This window comes from Patiria miniata, unplaced genomic scaffold (genome assembly GCF_015706575.1).
Source record: "Patiria miniata isolate m_02_andy unplaced genomic scaffold, ASM1570657v1 HiC_scaffold_18, whole genome shotgun sequence".
Lineage (NCBI taxonomy): Eukaryota > Metazoa > Echinodermata > Asteroidea > Valvatida > Asterinidae > Patiria > Patiria miniata.
This window is the reverse complement of record NW_024037056.1, coordinates 8,841,907-8,867,358: the sequence shown is the minus strand read 5'-3', so window position 1 is coordinate 8,867,358 and position 25,452 is coordinate 8,841,907. Positions and strand designations below refer to the sequence as shown.

Sequence of the window (25,452 nt, the reverse complement as noted above, 5' to 3'; positions counted from 1 at the left end):
ACTACATTGTATTTGGAACCAGCCTACTGGGGTTGGTTGCGTCGCTGGTAACCAATAGCCGCGCGCTTTCATAACGCAAGCAGAGAGCCAGGATCCAGAAGTTTTGCGATGACATTTTGACCAGCGTTTGACTAGAGACGTTCGCACGTTGCTATCAGTGCGCAGGCGTAAGGTACGTCACAAATCAACCACTAGTCGACTAATGGTCCTTGCCCGAACTTGGCCTGAACTGATGGAAAAACCGAACCGAACTCGGTTTCGGGTCGGGTTTGCACATTATTCCACGCCTTATACAAAGCAGGCTACTTTTTCAGGTTCAAATAACATTTACCTGCGTGCAATTATAGTAACAGCGCCCTCTGATGTTAAAAAAAATCATGGATATACATGTACATGTGATCAATGGTGCTGGTGGAAAGGTGCACAGTTTGAATGGGGGAAAAAATCAATAAACTAACAAGGATAGCGCGATATCTTTTAGGATAAAAAAGCAACGACATTTGTTGTTTTTTGTAATATTCATTTCCTGGCCCCTAATATAATCGCTAAAAGCCAGGTACATGTACATGTAGTTATTCTTGAGCTCATTCTTGTTCAACGATTTTATTTTTTTGTCTTTGAGAACCTTGAAGACAGTCATACAACATGTACATGTATGCATTTTGTACAGTCGACTCCCGTTAGTATCCGCAGCACCCGGTCAAAATGTTCGTTATATCCGAATTTCGTATTATCCGATACAATGGTATCCAACCCATTGTTCACTTTTGTACATCATATTGGCCTACTGGAGATAAGGACACTATAGTCATGTAAATGTTAACAACAAACAAGCAAAACGTTCAACTGCTCTTTAATCAAATCTTAAGACAGCAGGAATACTGTAAGGATTGGGGTATGTGGCACAGTCTACATCAGTAATGCTGACCGTATAATAACCGTAGTATTGTTTGATGTACATGTACTGTATTTCCTTTATTATTCTACAGTATACATTCACATATCAGAATTTTTTTTTTTTGTACATTTACATGTACATAGGCTTTCTGGCGAAACAGCACTGCTCCCCTGAAATGATAATGATCATGATCGCTCCATGCTATGTGGATCCAAAGTCCAAAATGATGAAAATTCAATGTCCGTAGTGCATCACTCGTATTACTCTGATGCTAACAATACGTACATAAAAACAAATTGGCTGGAAATGAGAAACGGCTACATGTATAATATATTTGTGGATTGTGTTTTTACAATTTAGGCCTACATAAAATTATTGTACATGATTGTATACGACGTTAATGTACACATGGCTTCATAATATAGAATACATACAAACTGTATAAAATTATGATTCGAACGATAAATGTCTTTTTTTTTTCATGTCTATGTTATTCTGAGACATGACGCCTTGGCTTTTTGGTGCATGTATCGTATCAGATAATTTTATGCAGGTAAACGTTTATGTTTTGGGCTGAACTATAACCGATAGGTTTATGTTTTGGGCTGAACCATCAGGCGATATGGCCTTACCACCTGCATGGCTAAAGCCATAATCGCCATTAAATACCGCTGGTAACTTTAAACTATAGCTCAATATTTTTATTTTTGTCAGTTCTGGATGGTTCAAATCAACCTATGTGCCGTCTCCGTAGAAAAGCTACTGACATAAATCGTATATTTGGGTTGACATAAATCGCAGGTTTTTACTCCACTTTTACTCTTGTTATATCAGGATGATTATTTTCAGCTTGTTAGTAGGCCTAAGCTAATTTAAACTGGCGGCTTCCACACGGAACGTTTCTATTCCAACAAAATATAATGCTTACAACAATAATGCTTTTCCAGAGGTTTTCCAGAAAAGCCAAGGATTGGCACTATAGAATCAGAAATATATCGGCAGCATTTAGCCAGGCTTGCGACTAGCTGCATTGACATCACACCATGTAAACACAAACAGTTGACGAAGTACATGTATATTTAAAATACATCTTGCCCTTTAAATGGAATAATATCTGGATGACTTGATTGCATTCTTTGACTAGTGCCGTCTTTACAGAGTATACTTTGAGAGATTGTTAATTAAAAACAAGTCTGGAAACTGGATGAAAGTCTGAAAGATGCATTTTTTCTGTACCTATGTATTTCTCTCACATTCAAAGGTCTGATTTCAGGCAAAAGTCTGAAAAATCTCATGCCTGGTATTTGCACCAATTATAGGATTGTCGCAATATATGGCAGCATCAACAATGTTCCACTCAAGATGGCGGCCGTGATGTCTCCACACATCAATCAGCCCCATACACGAGTTCACTCAAGATGGCGGCCGTGATGTCTCCACACATCAATCAGCCCCGTACACGAGTTCTTTGTGGTGTTTTTTCTGATGTCCAATACTGAGCTGATGTTGGAGTTTGACCATCGCCGTGGCTGCCCCGGTGGCTTGCCGGTGACCCAGCACCTGGTTCCCGGTGTTAGGAATCTTGTTGGAAAACCGAGTCAGATTATCAGGAAGCTCTTCTTTCTCCTTCAGGTTCCCCTATGGTTCAAACAAAATATGTGAAAATAATGAAAACAAATAAATGACATTCCGTCACTTTTAGCTTTCTCCTTTAACAGTTTGAGGAGGACCCCGTGTGTACATGTATGTATTTGTTCGACACTGGAATGATGTGTTGCATGTCTTTGGGTCGATGTACTACACGTAGTCATGATTTTCATCGTTTATTCTAAACATAAATACATGTAGGTACATACATATGTACATGTCGGCAAACCATCAACTTTGTATTTAGTATATTCATTTCAGTGATTGTTAACGAAGTTTAAAAAGTTTCACTAGCCAAAACTTCTAAAGCTTTGTTTTAAAATTACTGAAATAAATTTACTAAATATAAAGTTGACGTTTGGCCGAAACGTACATATTTATGTACATATTCACTTCGTACACAATGTACACGCATGTTACAGTCGGGACCCACGGGAGTCGATTGTCTGGTTTCCGGCGCTAAAAAGTAGAAACTTTTGCTTGGTCAATTGTGCACTAAAGCCGTGTCCGCACTGGACTTTTTTTTTGGAAGGTTTTACCGAGACGATGGTAAAATGAAAAATGGTCAAATGTGACCACTGTCCGCACTTGGACTTTCGACACGGGAAATTTTACCCCGACCGCGTGGGAGAAGTAACCGAGCTGTCACAGTGTCAGTATAATGACTCACCGTACGCAGAAAACAAATTGCCGATCACATTTTCAGCCACCGATACGCTCAGTAATATTACACACGCCATTTGCATGCATAACATAATCGTTTACACGATATTATTTCATCTTGACACGCTAAATCTTGACGAAAGGGCCTATAATTCTGACGCATTTGTGATGCACGTCGTCGAAGCCATGCCGCTGTACGATGTTCCGTGCGGCAGCAGTGCCATCAGTATTCGTTGGTTCCCATCGCATGCTTACAGAATCGAAGCTATGATGTGGGCCAGGAACCAGTGACTACGGCCTACGTACGGTACCGGACCATGATGTTCCGTGCATGACTACAGTAGCGTATCAGGACGAATTTGGATCGTAGAAAATAACATACATCGGTGGAGAAAGAGAATTTCCGCAAATTAATTCTCAGAATGTGATCTCTCTTCTCTGTGTATGTATTTGTCCGTTGAAACATATATTTTAACGAGATTTTACCGCTCGGACTTGATAATACACCGCAGCGTGTTTCTACAAAATGTTCGGCCACTGCACGTGCAGGTTCGTGCGGTCTCTGTATGCATAACAGGGCGCTCGGGCCGGATGTACGCTTTCCTGAGCCGCTTTTACCGACTCGCACTGTCCGCACTGGACTAATCGTCTCGGGAAAAGCGACTCGGTCAGTTTTCCTGGGCGCGTGGGAAGTTTTCCTGGGCAGCAGTTGGCCAGTAAAAGTAACCGCTGGACTCAGGAAAAGTAACTGAGAGGAAAACGTCCTAGGCTGTCCGCACTGGACTTAAAATGGGAAAAGTACCCATAGTCTCGGTTAGTTTGACAAAAAAAAAGTCCAGTGCGGACAGGGCTATTAATGCCTGAATCAGCTGAGATCCAGTCACGAGGACGATACATTGCATGACCGCAAAACTACTTTTGTTAAGCAGTTAACGTCTGCGCTTAGTAACGTCTGTGCGCGTGACCGTTATGACAACAAACAGAACTCCATCCGGGACATCATAATCAAACAGAATTATTGACAGATCTTACTAGGCTACCGACGGCTGCATGGGCATTTTAATCACAAACGCAAACTCTAAAGGGAATTCGATTCGAATTTAGCCAATGTGTAATCTTCATTATTCAAGGCCTCTATTTTCGCCAAAAGATACAATAGGCTCGAATTAATCCTGCATTCATCTGAACAGAATATGGTTATGATGTGGGTGAAATTTTTACACGAATGCACTTACCTTTTGGTCATAGTCTTTCAGGAAACCCCAACCTTCCTCCCTAAAATAAAATCAACAAAGGAAAAGTGTTTCTGATATTATGTCCTTTAAGCATGGCAAAAGACAACATCTGAATTTACTCGCACATACATTTAAGGTAGAAAGCTACCGCAATAATGTCAACCTCAGATAGCTCGGTTAGTTGCGTTTTGGGAATTTTTGCGATATGTTTTGCGCTTTGTTTGGTGTCCCAGACGATAATACCTACTGTTTCCGTTTTATATCATATGATTATCATATCACACAAAATTATATATGCTCTCAAACTGAAGTGAATATAATATTGGCCGGATGCTAATTATATCAAATTGGAGCCGTGACTGGATTGCTGTAGGGGGCGTGGTTTCTGATCGTATTGCATGTACAATCGCAATGAATCCCCTCCCAACATGGAAATCCACAAAGGCCAACTTTCTGAAGTCATATTCCTTCAAGTTGTATTGCGTCTCTTCATTTCGTCCTCTTTTCATTTCTCGATTAAAGTCATCCATGACTAGATACGCAAGTAAGGTATCAAAAGAAAGCTGTCAAGATGGATCTCATTTTCAGTGTTCAAGTTCATATCTTTTTAGTTACCAACCCATTATTTTACAGCCCGATGTACAGAGGGTTATAAAGTTCTGTTACTATTATAAGATGGAATTTTTTTTCTGTTACTGCTTCTTGGTGTTGAGATTGGAATCCATTTCTTGCGATACTGACGTGTAGAGGAATTTGCCATTGACATGTCAATGGACACAGTCGATCTGTCTGCAATAACTTACCACTTCTTAACACCGTTCTGCTCCCGACCCACCGACTCACGCCAGATCCGGTCGCCGGTCACATGGTCGCACTCTCGGTAGTCAACCTCCGTGTAATTCTTGGTAACCGGCGGCGGGGCAGAGCGGCTCCCTGACGGTCGTTCCTTCTCTGCTGGTATGCACTTCTTGTGGTAGGCACTGGAAACACGGGGAATGGGAAGCCGATAGCCGGCCGATGTGGCCCGATCACTATACTGTTTTGCCATTTTGAAATTACACACTTTTCAGAACTACAAATAGCTGAAAAATGTTATTGATATTGTTCAAGGTAGTCTGAATACGAAGAATATGAGTTCAGCTAAGTTTTGTCTGGAGTTGTTTAGATGAATAATGCGCAGATGATTGTTTTGCCAAATTGGGAGTTAAAACTTTTCAGAGTGACAATCGGTTTCAAATCATGTTGGCTAAGTTTTAAGTTGTCAAAACAGTCATACCACTACATGGCTATACGGCATCTGAAGGAGAAGTATATTCATACAATCTTTTTGGCGGTCCGCTGTGTTGACGTACGGTGACAGTGAAAAGGTTTCACAGCTTCAGTTCCGTTTTCGACGTAGGTGTATAATTTTCCCTTTGATCGGTATTGATGACGAGTAAAGCAGTCTGCACACACAATAAAGCAGGGAAATTTCACACCTCCCGTTTGACTCCAAAATAAGGCTATTGTTAACATAAACGATATATTATCCAAGGGCTATAGAACCATTTTGAAAGCAATTGTGTAGGCCCTTTGAGATAATTCTTCAACAGCCGATGAAGCATGAGCTGCAGTTACATGTACACATCATTTTCACTTTTGCCCTTTTTAGGGAAAGAACGGACGGAGTGTCTTCCAAAATTCCAGAGTTCTCGATTTGCCAAGTTGACAGATGACAGTTACGAGAAACTGCGTGCTTGATGAACTCCGGTTATGTTACAAATGATCATCCATAAAGGTTGGACTGAAGTAATTCCTTTGTGAGTCCACAACGGATAGTCCTTTCCTATCCACAAACAGAATGCCAGTCGGCATCATGCCCGACAATAATGCAATGACTCTCCTTCTGCCCCCGGGATCTAAGCAGCTTCAACCACTCATCAATCTCGAAGCTTGGCAAAGTATAATCTGTCAGCAAACAACCCATACAGGCCACGCCGAGCTGAAGTATTCGTCAACTTTCCCTGATCAAACAGAGAGTGAACATTTGAGACTCACACGGTACCCAGCAACCGGCTCTAATGACGGCCGGGAACGATCGGCCCAACACCGCAGAACCAGTCCTTGGAATGGTGTTACCATAGACGAGACTGAGATATCGGAGTTGATTTCAATCCGTCCCGTTACAATGTTGAGTTTCAATTCTGCAGAAACTGTTGTCCTCATCAAGTTGTGTACATGTATAAAACATGACCAAAGATGATTCTCGTAGTTTATAAACTTCAACGGGACACGTCAGAGTATGAGTCCTTTTCTCGGTTATTTCTCCATGGTGTAAGTGACCGGTTCGGCAAACCGGTTGGTATTGCACAAAACCATGGAGTTCCAAGGACACACCAGTTGCAAGGAAAATCCCCAAATCCGGCCGTGATGTACAATGTACCTTGGCCGGGGTATTTACATACCATCTATCGTATCGATCTGTAGCGGGATTTCAGTGTATTATAAGGCCCATTCCAAAACCCTCCACTGATGACCCCACATAGGCCTTTTGTCACAGATGGTAACAAATTGCAACCTGTGTGCTGTTGCTAAGCGACGGCCAAACATAATGGCGCTCTACTGCGCATGTGTATTTAATAATACCGCCTGCATGCTGCCCTTTACACACACAGTCATAGGAAATGAACGGAAATCGCAAGTCAGGTGTTTTGTGCGCGTCTGACAGGTGCATAATTTTGAACAAATATTGATAAACAAAAAAACAAACCGTATTCATTAAGCAGATGGGAAGGTGCAAATTGAATATTTTCATTGTTCAATACAGCACAAAAGTGGCTATGATAGATATGAGAGCGTGATTTTAGAAAGATACTTTTGAAAAATATTTAAAAAAGTTATCGACAAAATGATTCAAAATACGCATGTAAGTTTGTCAACGTAATGCACAACCTAAGTAAAAACGTAGATTGTTGAAAAATCACAAAGCGTTAAAAGCCCCTAGTATTACCAACTTGAGCAAAACAAATACCATATTCTTGATCCACATTTAAAAGAATGACGCGTAAAAACAAATCTACCTATTTGCCAAATATTGATTTTAAGACTATAGCTACCCTTTTCATTATTATGCAGAGTTTTAGTTCGCCAATTCTTTTCTCTAACGGAAATCTTTGAATCACTCGGAAGCCTCATTTTCTGGAGAGGGGGGTTTAAGCCCTCCCCCCCCCCCCCCCCCCCCCCACATTGCATCAAAGTTAAAGTGGCATACCCCACCCCCTTCGGCTTGATTCTTCTCTCCTAACGATTTCTATTAGTATGTTTTGTTTCAACAACAAAAAACTACTTCATTCCGATTTCGGGCGTCTGCAACCCTCTGAAAAAAGGTTTTAATTTTGTGCACAAATGACCCACCCTAGCTGCGAGAGCCAGAGTATTGTCGAGCTTTGAAGTTATTGTTCTTTAGAAAAACGTCAATAACTAAACGTCGGTGGATGTTTTGTTTGTTCAATGTCTTATTCAACAGTAAATACCTGTTTTATTGCTTGGAATATAGCAATTGAAAAACATATCTATTTTTCGAGTTGAAACTCGGAAAAGCACAGAAAATGCATCTAAATTTGTAGGCTAAATAATGTTGTCACACTGCGTTCATTTTGACGGAGTGTCAATAAGTTATGGGATTAAGCGTATATAGCCGTCTTTCGGATTGAAATAGTGTTTGTTATTTTTCTTTAAACAACGCGACTTTAATTTGTTGGTTTTCCAAACTCCGTCACTGATAGTTATACAGGGTGAGTCAATAAAGCGAAACCCAAACCCCCACAAAATATTTCATATTTGAAAGAAATATGTAGCGCCCAAATAATAATGACTGGAAAGCCAATTTCATAAACCACTTTTAGATGAAAAAAAATCTGAAATTGCTCAATCTGTTCAAATTATATCACCATTTAAACGCAATGACCCTAAAACCTCTTTCGTCCAAAACGCGATTTCAAGAGTCGTCGTCACATTTGTTTTCAATTATCACCAGCGATAGAACCTCAGTTTGAAAATTAAAAATATTCAACAAAGTCCTTTTAGAGGGCCGTCTTTAAAAAAAAGAACTTTATTTTATAAATCATATTGTTTGCCTAAGCAGGGTTGTTAATAAAGATATTGTGTACTTCAGTTGTTGACAGCTGTTGAAACACGTATTCTGTGTCATTTTCTTGTATCTTCCAAACAGTCAGAACACACACTAAACTGCATGTATTTTGGACGAAACGGGTTTTAGGGTCATTGCGTTTAATTGGTGATATTCTTTGAACGGAATGAGCAATTTCAGTATTTTTTCCTCTAAAAGTAGTTTATGTAATTGGCGTTCCAGTTATTATTATGTTTGGTGTTATATTTTTTTAAATATGAAATATATTGTAACTTCGGTGGAACAGGGATTTCCTTTATCTTTCAATGATAGCGTAACCTGCGGGGGGGGGGGGGGAAAGCTTGCCCCCTCCGCGGCATTTTGATGGCGTCATTAAACATGAAAAGGACACTATCATTAAGACGGCTTTAATACGGTTCAGACGTCGATACAGTAAAGTCTTAGTTTTGCCCACACCCACCCCCTCTGGCATAAAAAGCTGGATACGCCGCTGAAGTGTTTTAAAGATGTATTTCCCGTGATAATAATTTGGTTTTTTTTAATTGCTATTTTCCTAGCAATAAAAAGGTTATTCACTTTGAATGAGACATTCAACAACAGAAATCCACCGACGTTAAGTTGAATTATTTCAGTTCACAGAGTTCGGATTATTGGCTGCCAATAATTCAGGTCTCGCAGGGCGCGTTATGTGTTCACAAAATGAAAGCCGTTTTACAGAGGGTTGCATACGCTCTAAATTGGAATGAAGTAGTTTTTTCCTTAAAACAAAACATATAAATTGAACATTCGTTAGGAGACAAAAAAAATCCATTTTTTTTACTCGCATGGGGTAAACATCTTTAATTAGCAACACATATGCACATTTTAAACAACAAACGAGAACTTAACTCAGTTCAGGGAACAGGGGTCTTGCAGAATTTATCTTTCTTAGGCAAAAATATTTTGCATATTAGAAAAAGAGAAACCGGAATGAATTATTTAACAGAACAGAGTTTGAAGGCGATACAAAATGTAATTTTCCAAAACGAAGAGATAAACACAATAAATCCTACAAAAAATAATAATTCAACTTCGGTCCTTGTTGGGGTTGTATGACTATTTTTTTCTAAATTTATAGGCTCATTTAGCTTGCGAACAAGTAATTCTGAAGTACATAAAAGCAGGATCAAGAGAAGAAAATAATACAACTCACCCTTGATCGCCGAAATATGTGAATTTGTTGTTCATTGCGGCCTCGACACAAAGGATTACCGATATAACAATTATTGTTCGTTGTAAAAACCTCTAAAGGTCTACATGGTGGAACAGGAACTGCACGTTGTAAAGAATGACAAGCATTCACATGGATGTATTGCAAAGAATATTATCAGTTGAATCGAAATTCCTGACACAGCTGAGAGCCAACTCACAAAATTTGCAGGACTGAATTCGTCGCTTACGGCAGGTCAACCCGCCTCGCGCAAAGATACTTCTTTTCAGGTTCCCCGGTCGTGAAATGACGAAATTGCCGCACAGGTGCATTTCGGAGAGCTCATATATTTTTCAGCTTGAACACAAATGAATGCCGATCACGGAGTCCGGCCTGCAAAGCAAACAGTGTTTCTTACAGATAAAGCTGTCATCTTTTTAATAGACGGACAAAGACATCTCTTCAAGCTGAATTGTTTGTTGTTTGTTCAAGGAATAACTTACATTGAAGTGTTAAAGCCATCGATGCGCTACTGCGTGCTTGCATGATATAGATAGTATTGCCATGGTAACATACCTCCCCTTGAGTATTTTGACAATGGTCTGTTTGTTTAGGTTACGTTGTTAACCTGGTTCTTGGTTATATGGGTTATAATCACTGGCAAATTAAAGATAAGAAAGTGCGGAAGCCTTTTCATTTCAAAATATGTTGTCTAGAAATTACAAAAAAAATCGGGGAAATATTTCAAACGCTTTTCGTATATACATGTAATTATATGAACACGTCACTATCTTTAATAAATTATAGTAGCATTATTTCATTAATATTTGTTTAACTTTAAGAGACGGTGTAGCGTTCAACGGCGGTTCTAGAGAACATAATTATTGCCTATTCAAAATCTAAAGTAGTTTTCAAGTGTTGAACGTAGGCTGATTTAATTTTCTTTAGATTTCTCATTCAAAAAGTCAACCTGAGTTATTGTTTTATTGCTAGAAAAATATCAACAATAGAAAAAGAATCTGTTTTCTCAGAAAGAAACACGGAAAGTAGCACAGAAACGTAGATTTAACCTTTAATTTGCTGAATCTGTGATATACAAGATAACGCAATTTGAATTTGCAAAGTATCTTTTACGGTTATTCCAAGAATGTATAGTTCTGTGTTTTTATTTTTTTTGTTTAAATGGTATCAATCACGATTGTATCTTGTGTTATTATTGCTGTCCTATGCCATCGACATGACGAATAAAAAAAATACAACAAAACATTGTCGCATGGGGGCGCCGTTCACGTGACAGCTTGCAGTGATAAATTGATGTTTGTTTACAACCCAATGAGCAAAAGGTGGTTGGCGCACGTTAACATAAAGCATTGTGGGTAAAACCACCTCTCGACCATGGTTTTTGAGCCGCAGAAGCAGAACTGCTGGAACGTACCAAAACACACGCACGTGTCAGGTAGCGGAGTGGCGATTGTGAGATCTACGGGCCCGGTTCCTATTTCATGAGGGAACGAAACCCACTTTTTTTTTATTCCTCCATGTTGACCTACCAAACAAGTTGGCTACATTAACTTAACATACAGGTATGTCATGGGTAGTTTTTGAGGGAATTTTGGGGGTAAAGTGGCAATTAACATTAACACAACGCAATTAACAGTCCAACAATCATGACACGGAAATAAAGAACATGAAAGATGGCGATCAATGCGCGATGGTGTTGTTATAGCCCCATAAATGTGGCCAATTTACTGGACTACCTCCGTAAACATATGCTACACGGCCACTAGCATGACTAGCCCTGTAAATGTGGCCTATTTACTGGACTAGGCTACCTCCGTAAACATAGGCCACACATCCACATGTACAAAAACGTGTCGCACTTTGCCAAATTTTGATTTTCACATTTAGGCTTAGTTTGTAGGCGAATGTAGGGGTTTTTTGCTTTAGAAGCATACTCACCCTCTTTATAGGCTAATCAGAAAGTGCTGCCTTTTTCAGATGTCTAATTTTTGTGAAATTTCATGTTGAAATTTTGATACGCAAATGTGTGCAAATGAATCTGGAAATTTCACGAAAAATGGACATTTGAAAAAGGCAGCACTTTCTGATTAGCCTATAAAGAGGGCGAGTATGCTTATAAAGCAAAAAAAAACCCTACAAACTAAGCCAAAATGTGAAAATCAAAATTTGGCAAAGTGCGACACGTTTTTGTACAAGTGGATGTGTGGCCTATGTTTACGGAGGTAGTCCAGTAAATTGGCCACATTTATGGGGCTACACGGCCACATGTACAAAAACCCCTTCACTTGATGCATTGAAGGACAGTCTACTGAAACTAAACTTGTCCAGTATAAAAACATGAAAAAGCAGAGCTTAATATTAAGTGCCCCTAGCCACACACACCTGCAACCTATAGGGCTACATCCCATGACGGGAGATTGCTTGCAGTATTGATCCAGAAACGTGTCGCACTTTGTCAAATTTTGATTTTCACATTTAGGCTTAGTTTGTAGGGTTTTTTTTGCTCTAGAAGCACACTCACCCTCTTTATAGGCTAAACAGATAGTGCTGCCTTTTTCAGATGTCTATTTTTCATGAAATTTCTAGATGACATTTGCACACATTTGCGTATCAAAATTTCAACTTGAAGCGTCAGACATATGAGGCGTGGGACTTGTGATACAGCCCCAGTTTGACAATGTTTGATACTTTCAGCATGTTCAGGTTGTAGGCCCTATTAATATTATGAGTAGGGCCTATATAGTAGTGTTCGCGGAAAGATTTCCATATACGAAGTTCACTCAACACCCTGTGTACAAACCCTATGAGATTAGAAAAATTCTAAGTGTTTTCTAAGAAAATGCTTGTATTTTCTCACTGCTCAAATTGACTTTGATGACATGAAATTGCTATCTGGGGGCTTGTTAGTCAATACAGAGGAAAATTAGTGAACTTCGTATATGAAAATCTTTCCGTGTTCCCTATAATTTTGTGGCGCACTTTGACATTTCCCCGACTTTCCTCATGTAGTGTTGCCAAACCTCTTCAAATTCATTCAGTTAAATACCATGAATACTGGTACCACTACCTTAAGAATGCTTGCTGTTAAAACCTTTTTAAGAACAATTAAGTGTCATGAAATTAAGTCCCAAATGTGGCGCACATGAATAAATCTCGGAAAATTCCCAATTAATATTTAAGAATTTTTGTAAAGTTGTTAAATTCAGATAAATCATTATTATCTCCACTCACATACACAACTAGACAAATTTGTCAGCAAATGATTTTCTTATTTTTGTGCAAATTTTGAAAGAGTTCATTGTGCCCTGCGGAAAAAAAAAAAAAATCGGAAAATCACGCCAAATTGAATTTCTCCAGAACTTTGTAGCGGGTACGTATACATACATGTAAACTCAAGAATTATGAACGGGAATATATAGAGTTTGATGAAGTTCTTTGTGAAATTTGAGGTAATAATTTTGCTCTAGCAAGGCACTAGAGGCGAAAAGTTAAATTGCACCACGGCACATTGGGGGCCACGCCACATCAACAATATATCATGGAATTCTTTCCTGAAAGGCTAATTTTTTGGGAGTACTAGAAAACAACCTTGACTCTTTGATTGAAACTAAACAGGCATGACAGAGGCCCAACATTATATGATTGGCGGCGGGGTTTCTACAGCAGAAGAAACTTTGCAAGTTAATCGTTTTTATTTTCATCAAATCATTGCAGGTGTTGATATTAGCCTCACGATGGAAGAGCTATTCAAGGAAGCCAAAAATCAGTTCATGTTGGGGCAAAATCAGAAGGCGGAGGAATTATACACACAGATCATCGATGGTTGCAATGCGGAAGTGGTAACCGATAACATGTGAGTAACCCCTAGCATGCCTAGCCCTAGCTTGAGTAACTCCAGCTCTAATGCTCATCACATTTAGAGCTGGAGGCACAACTATGTTTAAAAAACTAGATCGTAAGAGTCCCGAAAAACGCGACCCTATACATATCCCCAGTGTATCACCCATGGTATCACACAAATGATCCAATTCCCCTTTGTTATCCCAACCCAGGAGATTCAGAGGAGAATACAATTTGCATGGGCAAAATTTGGCAAGTTGAGTTACATATTCAAGGACAGAAAAATACTGCAAAAGATGAAGTGTCAACTCTTCGACCAGTGCATCATCCCAGTTCTAACATATGGCGCTGAGACTTGGGCACCTTCAAAGAAATCAGAGCAAAAATTGCGAGTCACTGTACGGGCAATGGAAAGGATAATGATTGGGGTCACAAAGAGAGACAGAATAAAGAACGAAGATCTTAGAAGAAAGACAGGGGTGCAAGACATAATAGTTGAGATCAAAAAGAAAAAGTGGAGTTGGGCAGGACATGTCATGAGAAGAGACAACCACAGATGGACCCTGAAAGTAACGGATTGGACGCCATTATCATTGAAGAGGCGAAGAGGAAGACAGCCTAAGAGATGGCGAGATGAAATCTCTGATTTCATAGGGAAGAAATGGAAACAACTGGCAAGGGATCGAAAGCATGGAAAGTTAGTGGAGAGGCCTTCATCCAGCAGTGGATTGAATTAGGCTAATGATGATGATGATGATCCCAACCCAGATTCCATTTGACATACCGGTACCATGCAGCAGTCATTCCTGAAGCTTATATTAATCAACTTCAAAGAGAACAAGAAAAACTAAATTTCATATTTTTGTGCACTGGTGCTGTGTGTAATGTGAGACATTGACATACAGCATGTGTGCATGTATTATATACAGTACACGTCTCGCAATTACCATATTAAAGTCTCCACGCAACGATCCACCAATAAGAAAATGACTTTTAAGGTCAGCTTAGGCTATTATCATAATGAGCACCACCCCCAAAACCTCACATGGATGATTGGAGCAAGGCGTTCGTCTGGAAATGATTTGCATAAAATAGTGGTCGCTGTTAATTTAGCGACGATATGCCGCCGATCGTTTACCGCGTATGGACAAATAACGAATGCCTTGACCAAGGCTATCCTGATACGAGCTCTGTAATTTAAGTCCAAAAAAAGTGACACCTTTGCATTTAGTTGAGCATGATTGCCAAGAGCACAAATGTACAGGGTGAGGCGAACAACACAAAACCCAAATGTCGGGACCATTGTTTTATGGAAGTTCTGCATGTAGCACTTTCAAAATCTAGGATGTGAAAGCCCAATTCATAAGCTTTCTTTTTAATAGTACGAGAATCATTCAAATCATTTACGTACTTTTCAAGATACAGACTTTTAAACACAACCACCATTTTAAAGTTCTGTCCACGGATCACACAAAAGGTGTGTGTGTTTTTTCAGCAAACCGAAAATAATTCACACACATTCCTATGTGATTTGTTTTTCGTTTTGCTGAAAGAATGTTCACACCTTTTCTGTGATCTGGGGACAGAACTTAAAATGGTGGCTGCGTTTAAAAGTCTGTAACTTGAAAAGTACATGAGTGATATGAATGATTCTTGTACTAAAAGAAAGCGTATGAATTGAGCTTTCATATCCTAGATTTTGAAAGTGCTACATGCAAGACTTCACTAAAACAATGGTCCCAACATTCGGGTTTCATTTTTTGACTCACCCTTTACACTACTATTCTCACTGATAACAGCGAACAAAGCATGTCAAATCCATTTGATTTTGTTGATTAACTGATCTGTACACATTCTACTGATTTTAGGAAGTCCATTCTCGCAGAGGCATTCAACAACCGAGGGCAAATCAAGTATCTACGTGTAGACTTTGATGAAGCAATTGCAGATTACACTGCTGCTATTGGTGTTGACAACAGCTTTGCGACTGCCTACTACAACAGGGGACAGATCCATTACAGGCTAGGTAAAAAAAGTGCTAAACAAAAAAAGATTCAGAATCATATTGTTTGCGATTGTACAATGTACATGTATTTTAGGATTTAGCCCGTATCCCCCTCCAGCCAAAATTATGTATTCTGAGTCTTAAGAATAACCACTAACAGTGTCACCATTGTTTCCAGTATCATTTGCATTTAAAAGCCCTCCTCCCCCCCCCCCCCTCCAAACCAGCTAAAAAGAATTTTAAAGGATTTTTCGGACCTGTTGTGTTTTTTTTTAGGAAAGAAATTGAAGGTTTTTCGAAAGTTTGGATAAATTTGTGAAGAAGGGTGATCTGTATTTGTATGGTAGGATGTGCATGCAGAGATGCCACTTTTCCGGTTTATAACCGGAATCCCCTTTTTTTTAAATCTCACAAAAAATCCAAAAACTGCAAAAAGACGACAAAAACTGTGGAAATGTGTTGATCTTTACCTCGTCAGCGCTCCCTAGTTTAGTACTTACACATGACCAGTGTAGGTCTACATGTTGTAAGGATTGCACATGCACGTCACAACTTTTGCTCGTATCCCCCCCCCCCCCCCCCCCTGGATACGCTGATGATCTTCACAGAATCTTGTGAAGGAAGTGGGGATGGCATCCTGGGTAATTTATCCTGACCTATGTATAAAGCATCCGGCTGCAGCTGTTCAAGACCGCAGTTAGCCAATGTGCGCAAATGCTATCCGAAATTTTTCTCATAGAAATGTAAACAATCCGTACCGGATGTGATTTCTTTTTCATTGCGGATCATGTGGACACCTTTTGAGCGTTGCATACCGGTATGCATTACCATTGACCGTTCGTGAATTCAGAACGGAGCCTGAGCAAGTGACGTGAATTGCAAATTTACAACACATACGTTTTACAGGCATGCAACTTTTCCTCGGATCAGCTGATTTCCTCTTTTTTTACTTCCCATGTGTGCCATTGAAAATAGAAAAAACACTGTACAAAGTCTGGGAAAAATTTGAATTTCCTCTTTTTTTGTGATTTCCTAGTTGCATGCCTGGTTTTACAGATTTTCCTACAATATTACGTTTTTCAACGAAAAACAAGCACCTATATTGGAATAAAAGAGTAATGAATCAGTCTGAACGTCCGTTTAAAACCTTGCAGAGTCATGGCCGTGATGACTTGCAGGTCTCATGTCGCGCAAAATTTATTTAATCAGGGCATGAATTCATCAGCGTATCCCAGCGTCCTGTTTGCAGGGCCGAGGGTACAAGCGAGGGCACAACGTTGTTCGTTGAAGTAGTCTTAAAAACAAGTCTTTGTTGCACGCAGCATACAACGGCGCCTCGCGTGCTGCATGCACCACGTGCGGGCTTGTTGTGTGCTAAGCACATGTAGCAATCAGCCTGGGAATCAAGTCTATCATTTCAGTTATCGGTGGTTCCCGATCTCAGTGATACATTGTGTATATGAATACAAAAAATGCTGGGTACCAACAATGTTTTCGTCGTGCGCATTACGTAGTGCAAATTTAGGTCATGTACACCGTTGGAATCATGCACGTTTCGTGTCGAATATTACATTGGAAATTTGGGTAGGCAAAATAAATAATAGAAATATGGAAAAATTCAAAGTGATTGAACGAACCAACAGCTTAAAGGCCATAGAAGCAAAAATAAAAAATAAATGGAACTGGGCTTGGCTACAAGAGAAAGATGACAACGGGGAATAAAGTTCGTTTTTTTTTCTCAAGCAGATCCTGTGGCATCTCTGTACATGTAGGTACAATGAAACAGCAGGCTGATTGGGAGAATACAATATTATAATGCCTCCTCAAATAATGCATTATACAGGCATTTGAAAAGACTGGCTTTTTATATTCAACTTTCAACATTATGGCATTACTCATGGTGCATTAAAAATATCATTTTTGTCATTGTTTCTCATTTTTCTTGATTCCCTGTAGCAAGATTTGAGGAAGGCATCCGAGATCTTCAAGAAGCCTTGAAGCATCAACCAGATTTCCCTGATGCTGCGGTCGCTTTGCAAACGGCCCAAGAAGACCTCCAGATAAGTATATCAAAAGCAGATGCCGGTGTGTCCATGGAAACGCCATCAACATAACATTAAACACTCTGCAAGGATTTTGCCTTTCACGGAATTGTAATATTATGTTATTAACCCTTACTCTCTGAGGGTAGTTTACTGCATGTCAGTTGGTTATGCCAATGCCCTCCAGCTGCAGTTATTTGGCAGATAACAAGTCTTAGCAGTGAAGGCTCCAATTGGCAGGAGTTGGAGGCCCTGGAGGGTGCCTGATACTGACCAGCTGGGGGCACTCACTTTGTTATCAGAGGACTCTCATTGTTCTCTGTGGCATGTATTGGAGTGCCTGTCCAGTTACCCTTGAAATGACATGGCAGATATTGGAGGGCCATGCAAAAAACATAGGAGATTTTCTTGAGGCACATATTGGCATGCGTTGGAGGGTCAAGTAGGGTAAGGGTTAATATATTTAAAAGAACCAACAGATTTAGCGGTGAATTTCATTAAAGTTTAATTCAAGTTCACGTTTCATGGCATTGATTAGGAGTTATGCTGAGTACAATAAAAATGTGTTTGTAAATTTACATTTCAAATTGATGGAATATTTTAAGGGAAGCTCGTTATCTGTAATAATATAAAAACAACTTTATTGGGTTTTTTTTTGTTAAAAGACAATAATTGTGAAGACATTGTAAATAAGGAAACGATTTCACAATCTTATCGTGGAGACTTAGGGAATTGAGGGTTTGAACCAATTGTAAAACATGCTGAAAAAATGAACGAACAGGTTTCTTTTGATCAATATAGCTGTAGATTGTTTTTTTCGTTTCATTGCGAACTGTTGTGAATGACTTTCAACCCCAAAAATAGATTTGTTTTTCAATTGCTTTTTTCGTAGCAATATAAAAAGTTATTCACTTTTGAATGAGACATCGAACGTGTAGAATCCGCCGACATTTAGGTATTGAAATATTTCTTACCAAATTCAAATTGTTTGCGGCCCGATAATAATTCGGCTATCGTGGGTTAGGTTCATTTGTACGTTCATTTGTCAGAATGTTGCAGACGCTCAAAATCGTAAAAATAAAACCTTTTGTTAAAACAAAACATACCTATTGAAAGGTTGTTAGGAGAAAACAAATTGAAGAATATGGGCTTCACTGACCGGTACAATACTACGCAAGTACAGTTCTCAAAATGCAAGAAGTTTAAGCACAATTAAATTATTCATGACACTTCCAAAAAAGGATTGACACAAATTCTGTCCAATCAGATCACTTGTTACAAAAGCTGTGTATGCGATAGGAGCTCATCTACGTACGATTGGACAACTGTCCCTATACCTCGCACTATAGGCTTTGGCTGTCGCTGGGCAGGCCATGTTGCACAGGCTCCACCCCCTCCCCCTTCCCGAACCAGTCCTCACTCCAACAGAAACATGTCTCTACCGTTCAAAATGCACTGAATATGGGAATTTGAAGATGATGTAACTACTTTACTGTCTTTCCTTGAGCTTCATCTTGTCCAATGATGCTTGCAGTCTTGCTGTAATTTTTCTTCTTTGTAAGTCTGCTTGCAAGTGTTGGTGGAATGAATATCCTTTGGCCTGTTTACAGCATTCGCAACCATAATGGCTGAGTTAGACAATTACTGACTAGCATATTAAACACTAGCTGTGAAAACTGCTGTCAAAAGTAGCTTTGCTTCTTTTTGCACTACCCTGTAGTAGTCAACAATTGGCATGTAGGCCTACGTGTAGGTATTCGCACAAGTAAGGTTTTTTTACTTTTGCAAATATGTGTAGTGAAAAAAGTGTTGTTTCAGTTGGAGGAATGTAAAAGTGATTTAAAAATTGTAATTATAGTTTAAGAAGTACTGCATATAAGTACAGTGTAATTAAAAACTAATCAGTCATAACTTTACCTTCAATGTTGTTCCAGACACAGAGCATCGTTCAAATTCTTTATTTTATAGTGCAGTTGTGACTGCTACAATCGTTGGTTCATAGTACATACCCTTTGATGGTTTGAGCATCAGGTACACTCGAAAATCTGGGGCACACTCGAAAATCTGGGAGTAATATGGTGATCATCTTCACGTTGCCATTCAGATGATTTAGTGCATCTTGAACGGTGGAGACATGTTTCTGTTGGAGTAAGGACTGGTTCGGGAAAGGGGGGTTGAGCTTGTGCAACATGGCCGGCTTCACCTCCCACACGCTCCACCCCCCCCCCCCTTTCCCGAACCAGTTTCCAGATGCACTAAATCAACTGAATATCATCTGAATGGGAACATCAAGATGATACATGTAAATAATTTCACTACACAACACTGTCTTTCCTTGAGCTTCATCTGGTCCAATGATGCTTGCAATCTTGCCTTAAATGTTCTTCTTTTGTAAGGCTGCTTGCAAGTATTGGTGGAATGAATCTCCTTTGGTCTGTTTACAACCTTCTCAACTGTCCTTGATTTGAAGAAGGCACTTGATTTGTTTTCTGCAGCTGTATATTGGTGTGAAGATTTCATGAGTCACTGGTGGCCCAGACATTGCATCTTCTTGTAAATCCCCATCGGTTGAGTTTTGCGGGTCTGGGTCGTTTTCCTAGTCTGATCCTGATCATTTGATGAAGGATACGTGAATGTGAAAAACCAATAAACATCGGCACTGCAAAATCCAGCCTGAAGGATTTTTTTGGAGACATGGCCTTCAGATATGGTTTTGCATACTCTGCATCATCGCACTTGTTATCTGGAGGCCAGGATTATTCTCACGTGTAGTTGGTATTCTCTTGAGTATGGACTTGAATGGGCCAAACACACCAACATCCAGTGGCTGGGTGACATGACTCACATGCGGTGGCATTACAAAGAGGATGACGTCAGTCTCTTCTTTACCCCGTTCACCAAAAGGAAAGAGGTGTGGGATTTGTGTCCATCATAGACGATCATGTGTTGGAAGACTTGAGTTTCCCTTCTTGTAGGTGTCAATGCTTTGCGAAATATGCTTCTGAAGATAATTATGAAATATAGCAGTATTGGACCAGCCGTTGTCTTACATCTTACCGTCCCTTCCAGAGAGAGTGCCATTGTTACACCCCAACTATCGTATCGGTCCCAACAATAGTTGGGCCTAGTTGGGACAGTCCTAACTGTAGTACGACAGTTGGGCTGGCCTAACTATAGTTGGGCTGGCCCAACTATAGTTGGGGCTGGCCCAACTATAGTTGGGGCTCGACGGTGGATCATGCATGGAGCGCCTGCACCCGCTTGCTTAATGTACAATGTACGTGTGGCCTGTGCATGCACGTGTGGCGCATCCTTGGCGCGGCGCGGCCCGGCCCCTTATCCGGTTCTTATGAATGGAAATGCGAATGATCAACTGGAGGGCGTCGCGTTATAAAATAATTCAAATGGGCGCGCGCGCGTCTATAACAACCGGGCCTGCTGCGGGGGAGGGGGGGGGGGGGGCTGGCCCAACTATAGTTGGGGCTCGACGGTGGATCATGCATGGAGCGCCTGCACCCGCTTGCTTAATGTACAATGTACGTGTGGCCTGTGCATGCACGTGTGGCGCATCCTTGGCGCGGCCCGGCCCCTTATCCGGTTCTTATGAATGGAAATGCGAATGATCAACTGGAGGGCGTCGCGTTATAAAATAATTCAAATGGGCGCGCGCGCGTCTATAACAACCGGGCCTGCTGCGGGGGGGGGGGGGGGGGTTTCGTGTTTCCCATATTCTGAAAGCATGGGCACTGAAACATTGGTTGTAAACTTACGGGGACAACGTACAAGCATTATGCATCTTTTATGCATGGAAAAAATGGTTCGGAGGTGAGAAAAAAATTAATCATCTTTTTAATACAGACCCCCTAAATCTACGCGCTTCTATTTCTACGCACTTACATTCAATTGACGTTTGACAACACGCTTTTGCACCCTCTCCAACCCAAGGGGTCTCCCCTGAAAACCTTAATAATTATACTTTTCTCTTCAATTTGGATGCACATGCTCGACCTGTCTTGGTTTGTGTTAATGTTATCGTAAGAATTATTGTTTCTTCTTTTCCCCCTCCTCCCCTTCCGCCCGCTGGCAACTATATTGTAAAATCCCCATGTATTTCTTACATGGATAGTGCATGCAAGGGCGAATCAAGGGGGGGTCATTTTTTTTTTCCCAAGAGTGGGTCAACAAATTGATGGCGTTTAGTTTGGGGCCTGCTAAAGGGACAATTTTTTTGTGTTTTTGTTGGGCAAAAAAAAACCCCGGCATGGTGTTACACGTAGTGGCTGCGCATTTTGAGACGTCAATTTTTTTTTTTATGGGATGGGTTTTTTGGGGGGGGGGGGGGGGGGGGGAGGGGGAATGTTACCCCACCTCCCCCCATATAGCCTTTGGCCTTTAGACTACATTGGAATTTGGTACAAATGCACTTTATATATACATGTATATATTATTTTATGTTGCTTCTTAGCAATCTCAAGGCTTGTGTTTGTTGTCCTGTAATCCCAAAAATGATTACACGTACGTTTATTAAACTTCACTCCATAGGTGGTTTCAAAAAAGGATGCAGACAGGAATGTTCAATGTGGCCTCAGTAAAGGAATTTTTACTAAGCACTTCTCACATGACTGGAAAGAATAATCTGTAAAACAAAAGCACCTTTGTAAACAAATGGTCATTTTTATTAAACAATCTATTTAATAATACAAATAGTCTACCTAGTTTGTGTGCACCTTGATTGTACTTAATGTACATGTACATGTATTTTGTTCTATATGCTGCCTCTCAAAGTAGATGTCACGACTTGCAACTCGTGACAATGTGTTTTGCACTTACAACACTAGCTGTCTTACAAAATGTATAGGGTTTAAAAAGTGATGCCCTTTTCGGTCGATCCCTGTTTGTTTTAAAGGGGCACTGCATCCAAGAATCTTGAAAATCCAGAAAAAGTATGTAAAGTTGTAATTGTCAAAACTTTTACAAAAAATGACATTACGGGTCTACAATCAAAATGAATGTGCAACTTTTAAATACATGTATTACAATCACTACTCCAAATGTGTCAAAATATTAAATGCCACAATATAGGCTCACACATTTCTGGTTATTCATGCAACCCCCCCCCCCCCCCCCAAACAAATATAAAACTGACAAAACTAGAAAACAAAAATACAACAGTAACAAAATAAAAAGGTGCACAATGAGGATGATGTAAACATAACAAAAATTATAAATTGTGCTAACAGTAGGCCTAATATAAGTACAAATACAGTTTCTATTAAAAGAAATCTATGACCGTGTGTCACCCAAGCAACAATGGTGAAAGATGTGAACATCATTTTGTTCTGAAAGTGAAAAAAAACATGTGTTTTTATGCCCCGCGGCGAAGCCGAAGGGGCATACTGTTTCCGCCTTGTCCTTCCGTGGGTGGGTGTGTGGGTGGGTGGGTGGGTGGGTGAGTTTGTCTTACATACGCAGTGTGGACTTCCGAACAAAAGACGTCCACATAATGTAGGTAGCACCGACGTTGTGTGGACTTACCCCACGTCCACACAGTGTTTCCCCATTTCTGGAAAACAGGTTTAGAGGCATTTTTGGGTTAGGTTTATCTGTAGCAGAATGAAGAGAAACACTAAAGGGAATCATAGAAAAAAAATTGGGTTGAAAGAGTTTTCACAGTTTGAGAAAAATAAGTTTTTTCACTGGTTTTTCTTAACTACACGAAAGCAATGGAAAGTCCACACTAGTCATGTGAAACAAGTATGGGTGGGTGGGTGGGTGTGTGTGTGTGTGTGTCCGGACAAATCTTGTCAGCGCGATAACTTGAGAAATACTTGACATATGAACTTCAAATTTGGTTTGTGGATTGTTCTTGGTAATCCTAAGAAGCCTTTTGCATTTGGGGCCAAAAGGCCAAAGGTCAAGTTCACAGTGGCTAAAACAATAGAAATCTTGTCAGCGCGATAACTTGAGAAATACTTAACATATGAACTTCAAATTTGGTTTGTGGATTGTTCTTGGTAATCCTAAGAAGCCTTTTGCATTTGGGGCCAAAAGGCCAAAGGTCAAGTTCACAGTGGCTAAAACAATAGAAATCTTGTCAGCGCGATAACTTGAGAAATACTTAACATGTGAACTTCAAATTTGGTTTGTGGATTGTTTTTGGCAATCCTAAGAAGCCTTTTGCATTTGGGGCCAAAAGGCCTAAGGTCAAGTTCACAGTGGCTAAAACAATAGAAATCTTGTCAGCGCGATAACTTGAGAAATACTTTACATGTGAACTTCAAATTTGGTTTGTGGATTGTTCTTGGCAATCCTAAGAAGCCTATTGCATTTGGGGCCAAAAGGTCAAGGGTCAAGTTCACAGTGGCTAAAACAATAGAAATCTTGTCAGCGCGATAACTTGAGAAATACTTAACATATGAACTTCAAATTTGGTTTGTGGATTGTTCTTGGTAATCCTAAGAAGCCTATTGAATTTGGGGCCAAAAGGTCAAGGGTCAAGTTCACAGTGGCTAAAACAATAGAAATCATGTATTTATTCTGAGATTATAGGGATTAGGGATTAATTCATATAAAACCTACAGAAGACACTAATGCTGTCAATGAATGTTCCATGTGACCAAGGTACATGTAAGTTGATGTTAAAAGAGTGGTGTTATGTCATGGGAACTGTCACCCTTGCGGGGCATTTGTGTTTGTAAACACACCTGACTTGTTTACATATAAAACACATTTGAATAATAAATACCTTAAAGTACTTCTGAGTAATAGGTGCTAGATGTTTTTATATTAATCCCCCCCCCCCCCAACAAAAAAAATACCAATATTAGTAGGCCCCTAATCCTTTTTTTTCTGGGTTTGCAAAAACAAATATGCGTTACTAAGCATTCATGAGCAGATTATCTTCATTCCATATGTTTATGGCAACAACATTGAAACAAGAACCCTTTTATTATAAGATGGAATTTTTGCGTCGGGGTGATATAAATCAAATTAGGTTTTGCCCTTCACCGACGTTTTTTAAACACTGTATACTCAGTGTGTTACCTCCCGAGTGAAAGTTGGAAAAATCACTCGGGTGGGACTCGAACCCACGACCTCCTGCTTTCTAGTGCAGATGTCTTACCACTCGACCACCGAGCTAACGGGATCGGTTGGCCGGTTCGAATCTGATGTACATAGCAGCGGGTACCGCATAAACTATTATAAGATGGAATTTTTGCGTCGGGGTGATATAAATCAAATTCGAGTCCCACCCGAGTGATTTTTCCAACTTTCACTCGGGAGGTAACACACTGAGTATACAGTGTTTAAAAAACGTCGGTGAAGGGCAAAACCTAATTTGAAGAACCCTTTTATTCACACCGGTCTACATTTCATTAAAGCATAAGGACAGTCCAGTGTACATCTTTAAGGCATTATTTGGCAAAGTTGTTTAAATATAGTTTTACTTGGCAGTAGGAAAAGTTGCCGTAGAGTTAGTAATCAGCTGCAAATGTGTTCAGTCTTGTCTTACGATAGCTACAGTTGCAACACCCAAGAGCTGACCGCTTCTGTAATATTTTAGCACCAAATACTAATTATTAAACGAACAAAACAAATCGAAACTAGAATTAATTATGTTTGTGTACAAACATACGGCCGTTTCGGTAATTTTGTTATTGTATATTTATATATCATGTAAGACTGATATGGCATGCAGTAGAGTGATCAGGACCAATACAGTTCTGTTGATATTGTCCTTCCAAATATACACCTTTAATATGCCGTCACATATCACTAAATA

At 39.9% G+C, this 25,452-nt stretch overlaps 2 protein-coding genes across 3 annotated transcripts; one reads left to right on the top strand and one right to left on the bottom strand.

Annotated features, from left to right (window-relative positions):
* Positions 1–815: 815 nt before the first annotated feature.
* LOC119724515 (uncharacterized protein C2orf50-like) lies at positions 816–6,990 on the bottom strand. 2 transcript variants are annotated; one of them, XM_038195601.1, is made up of 4 exons: positions 5,247–6,990; positions 4,444–4,483; positions 2,341–2,536; positions 816–2,284 (listed from the first exon to the last, which is right to left on the bottom strand). In XM_038195601.1, the coding sequence occupies exons 1-3, from the start codon at positions 5,489–5,491 to the stop codon at positions 2,342–2,344; spliced, it is 480 nt and encodes a 159-aa protein (XP_038051529.1). In that variant the 5' UTR covers positions 5,492–6,990; the 3' UTR covers positions 816–2,284; position 2,341. The 2 variants fall into 2 exon arrangements, with proteins under 2 accessions (XP_038051529.1, XP_038051528.1); XM_038195600.1 differs by having other exon boundaries at positions 816–2,536; positions 5,247–6,989.
* A 4,189-nt stretch (positions 6,991–11,179) lies between these two features.
* On the top strand, positions 11,180–19,604 carry LOC119724514 (tetratricopeptide repeat protein 32-like). Its single transcript, XM_038195599.1, has 5 exons — positions 11,180–11,344; positions 13,497–13,635; positions 15,491–15,648; positions 17,584–17,794; positions 18,124–19,604. Exons 2-4 carry the CDS (start codon positions 13,517–13,519, stop codon positions 17,739–17,741), a joined length of 435 nt encoding a protein of 144 aa, XP_038051527.1. The 5' UTR covers positions 11,180–11,344; positions 13,497–13,516; the 3' UTR covers positions 17,742–17,794; positions 18,124–19,604.
* The last annotated feature ends 5,848 nt before the right edge of the window (positions 19,605–25,452 follow it).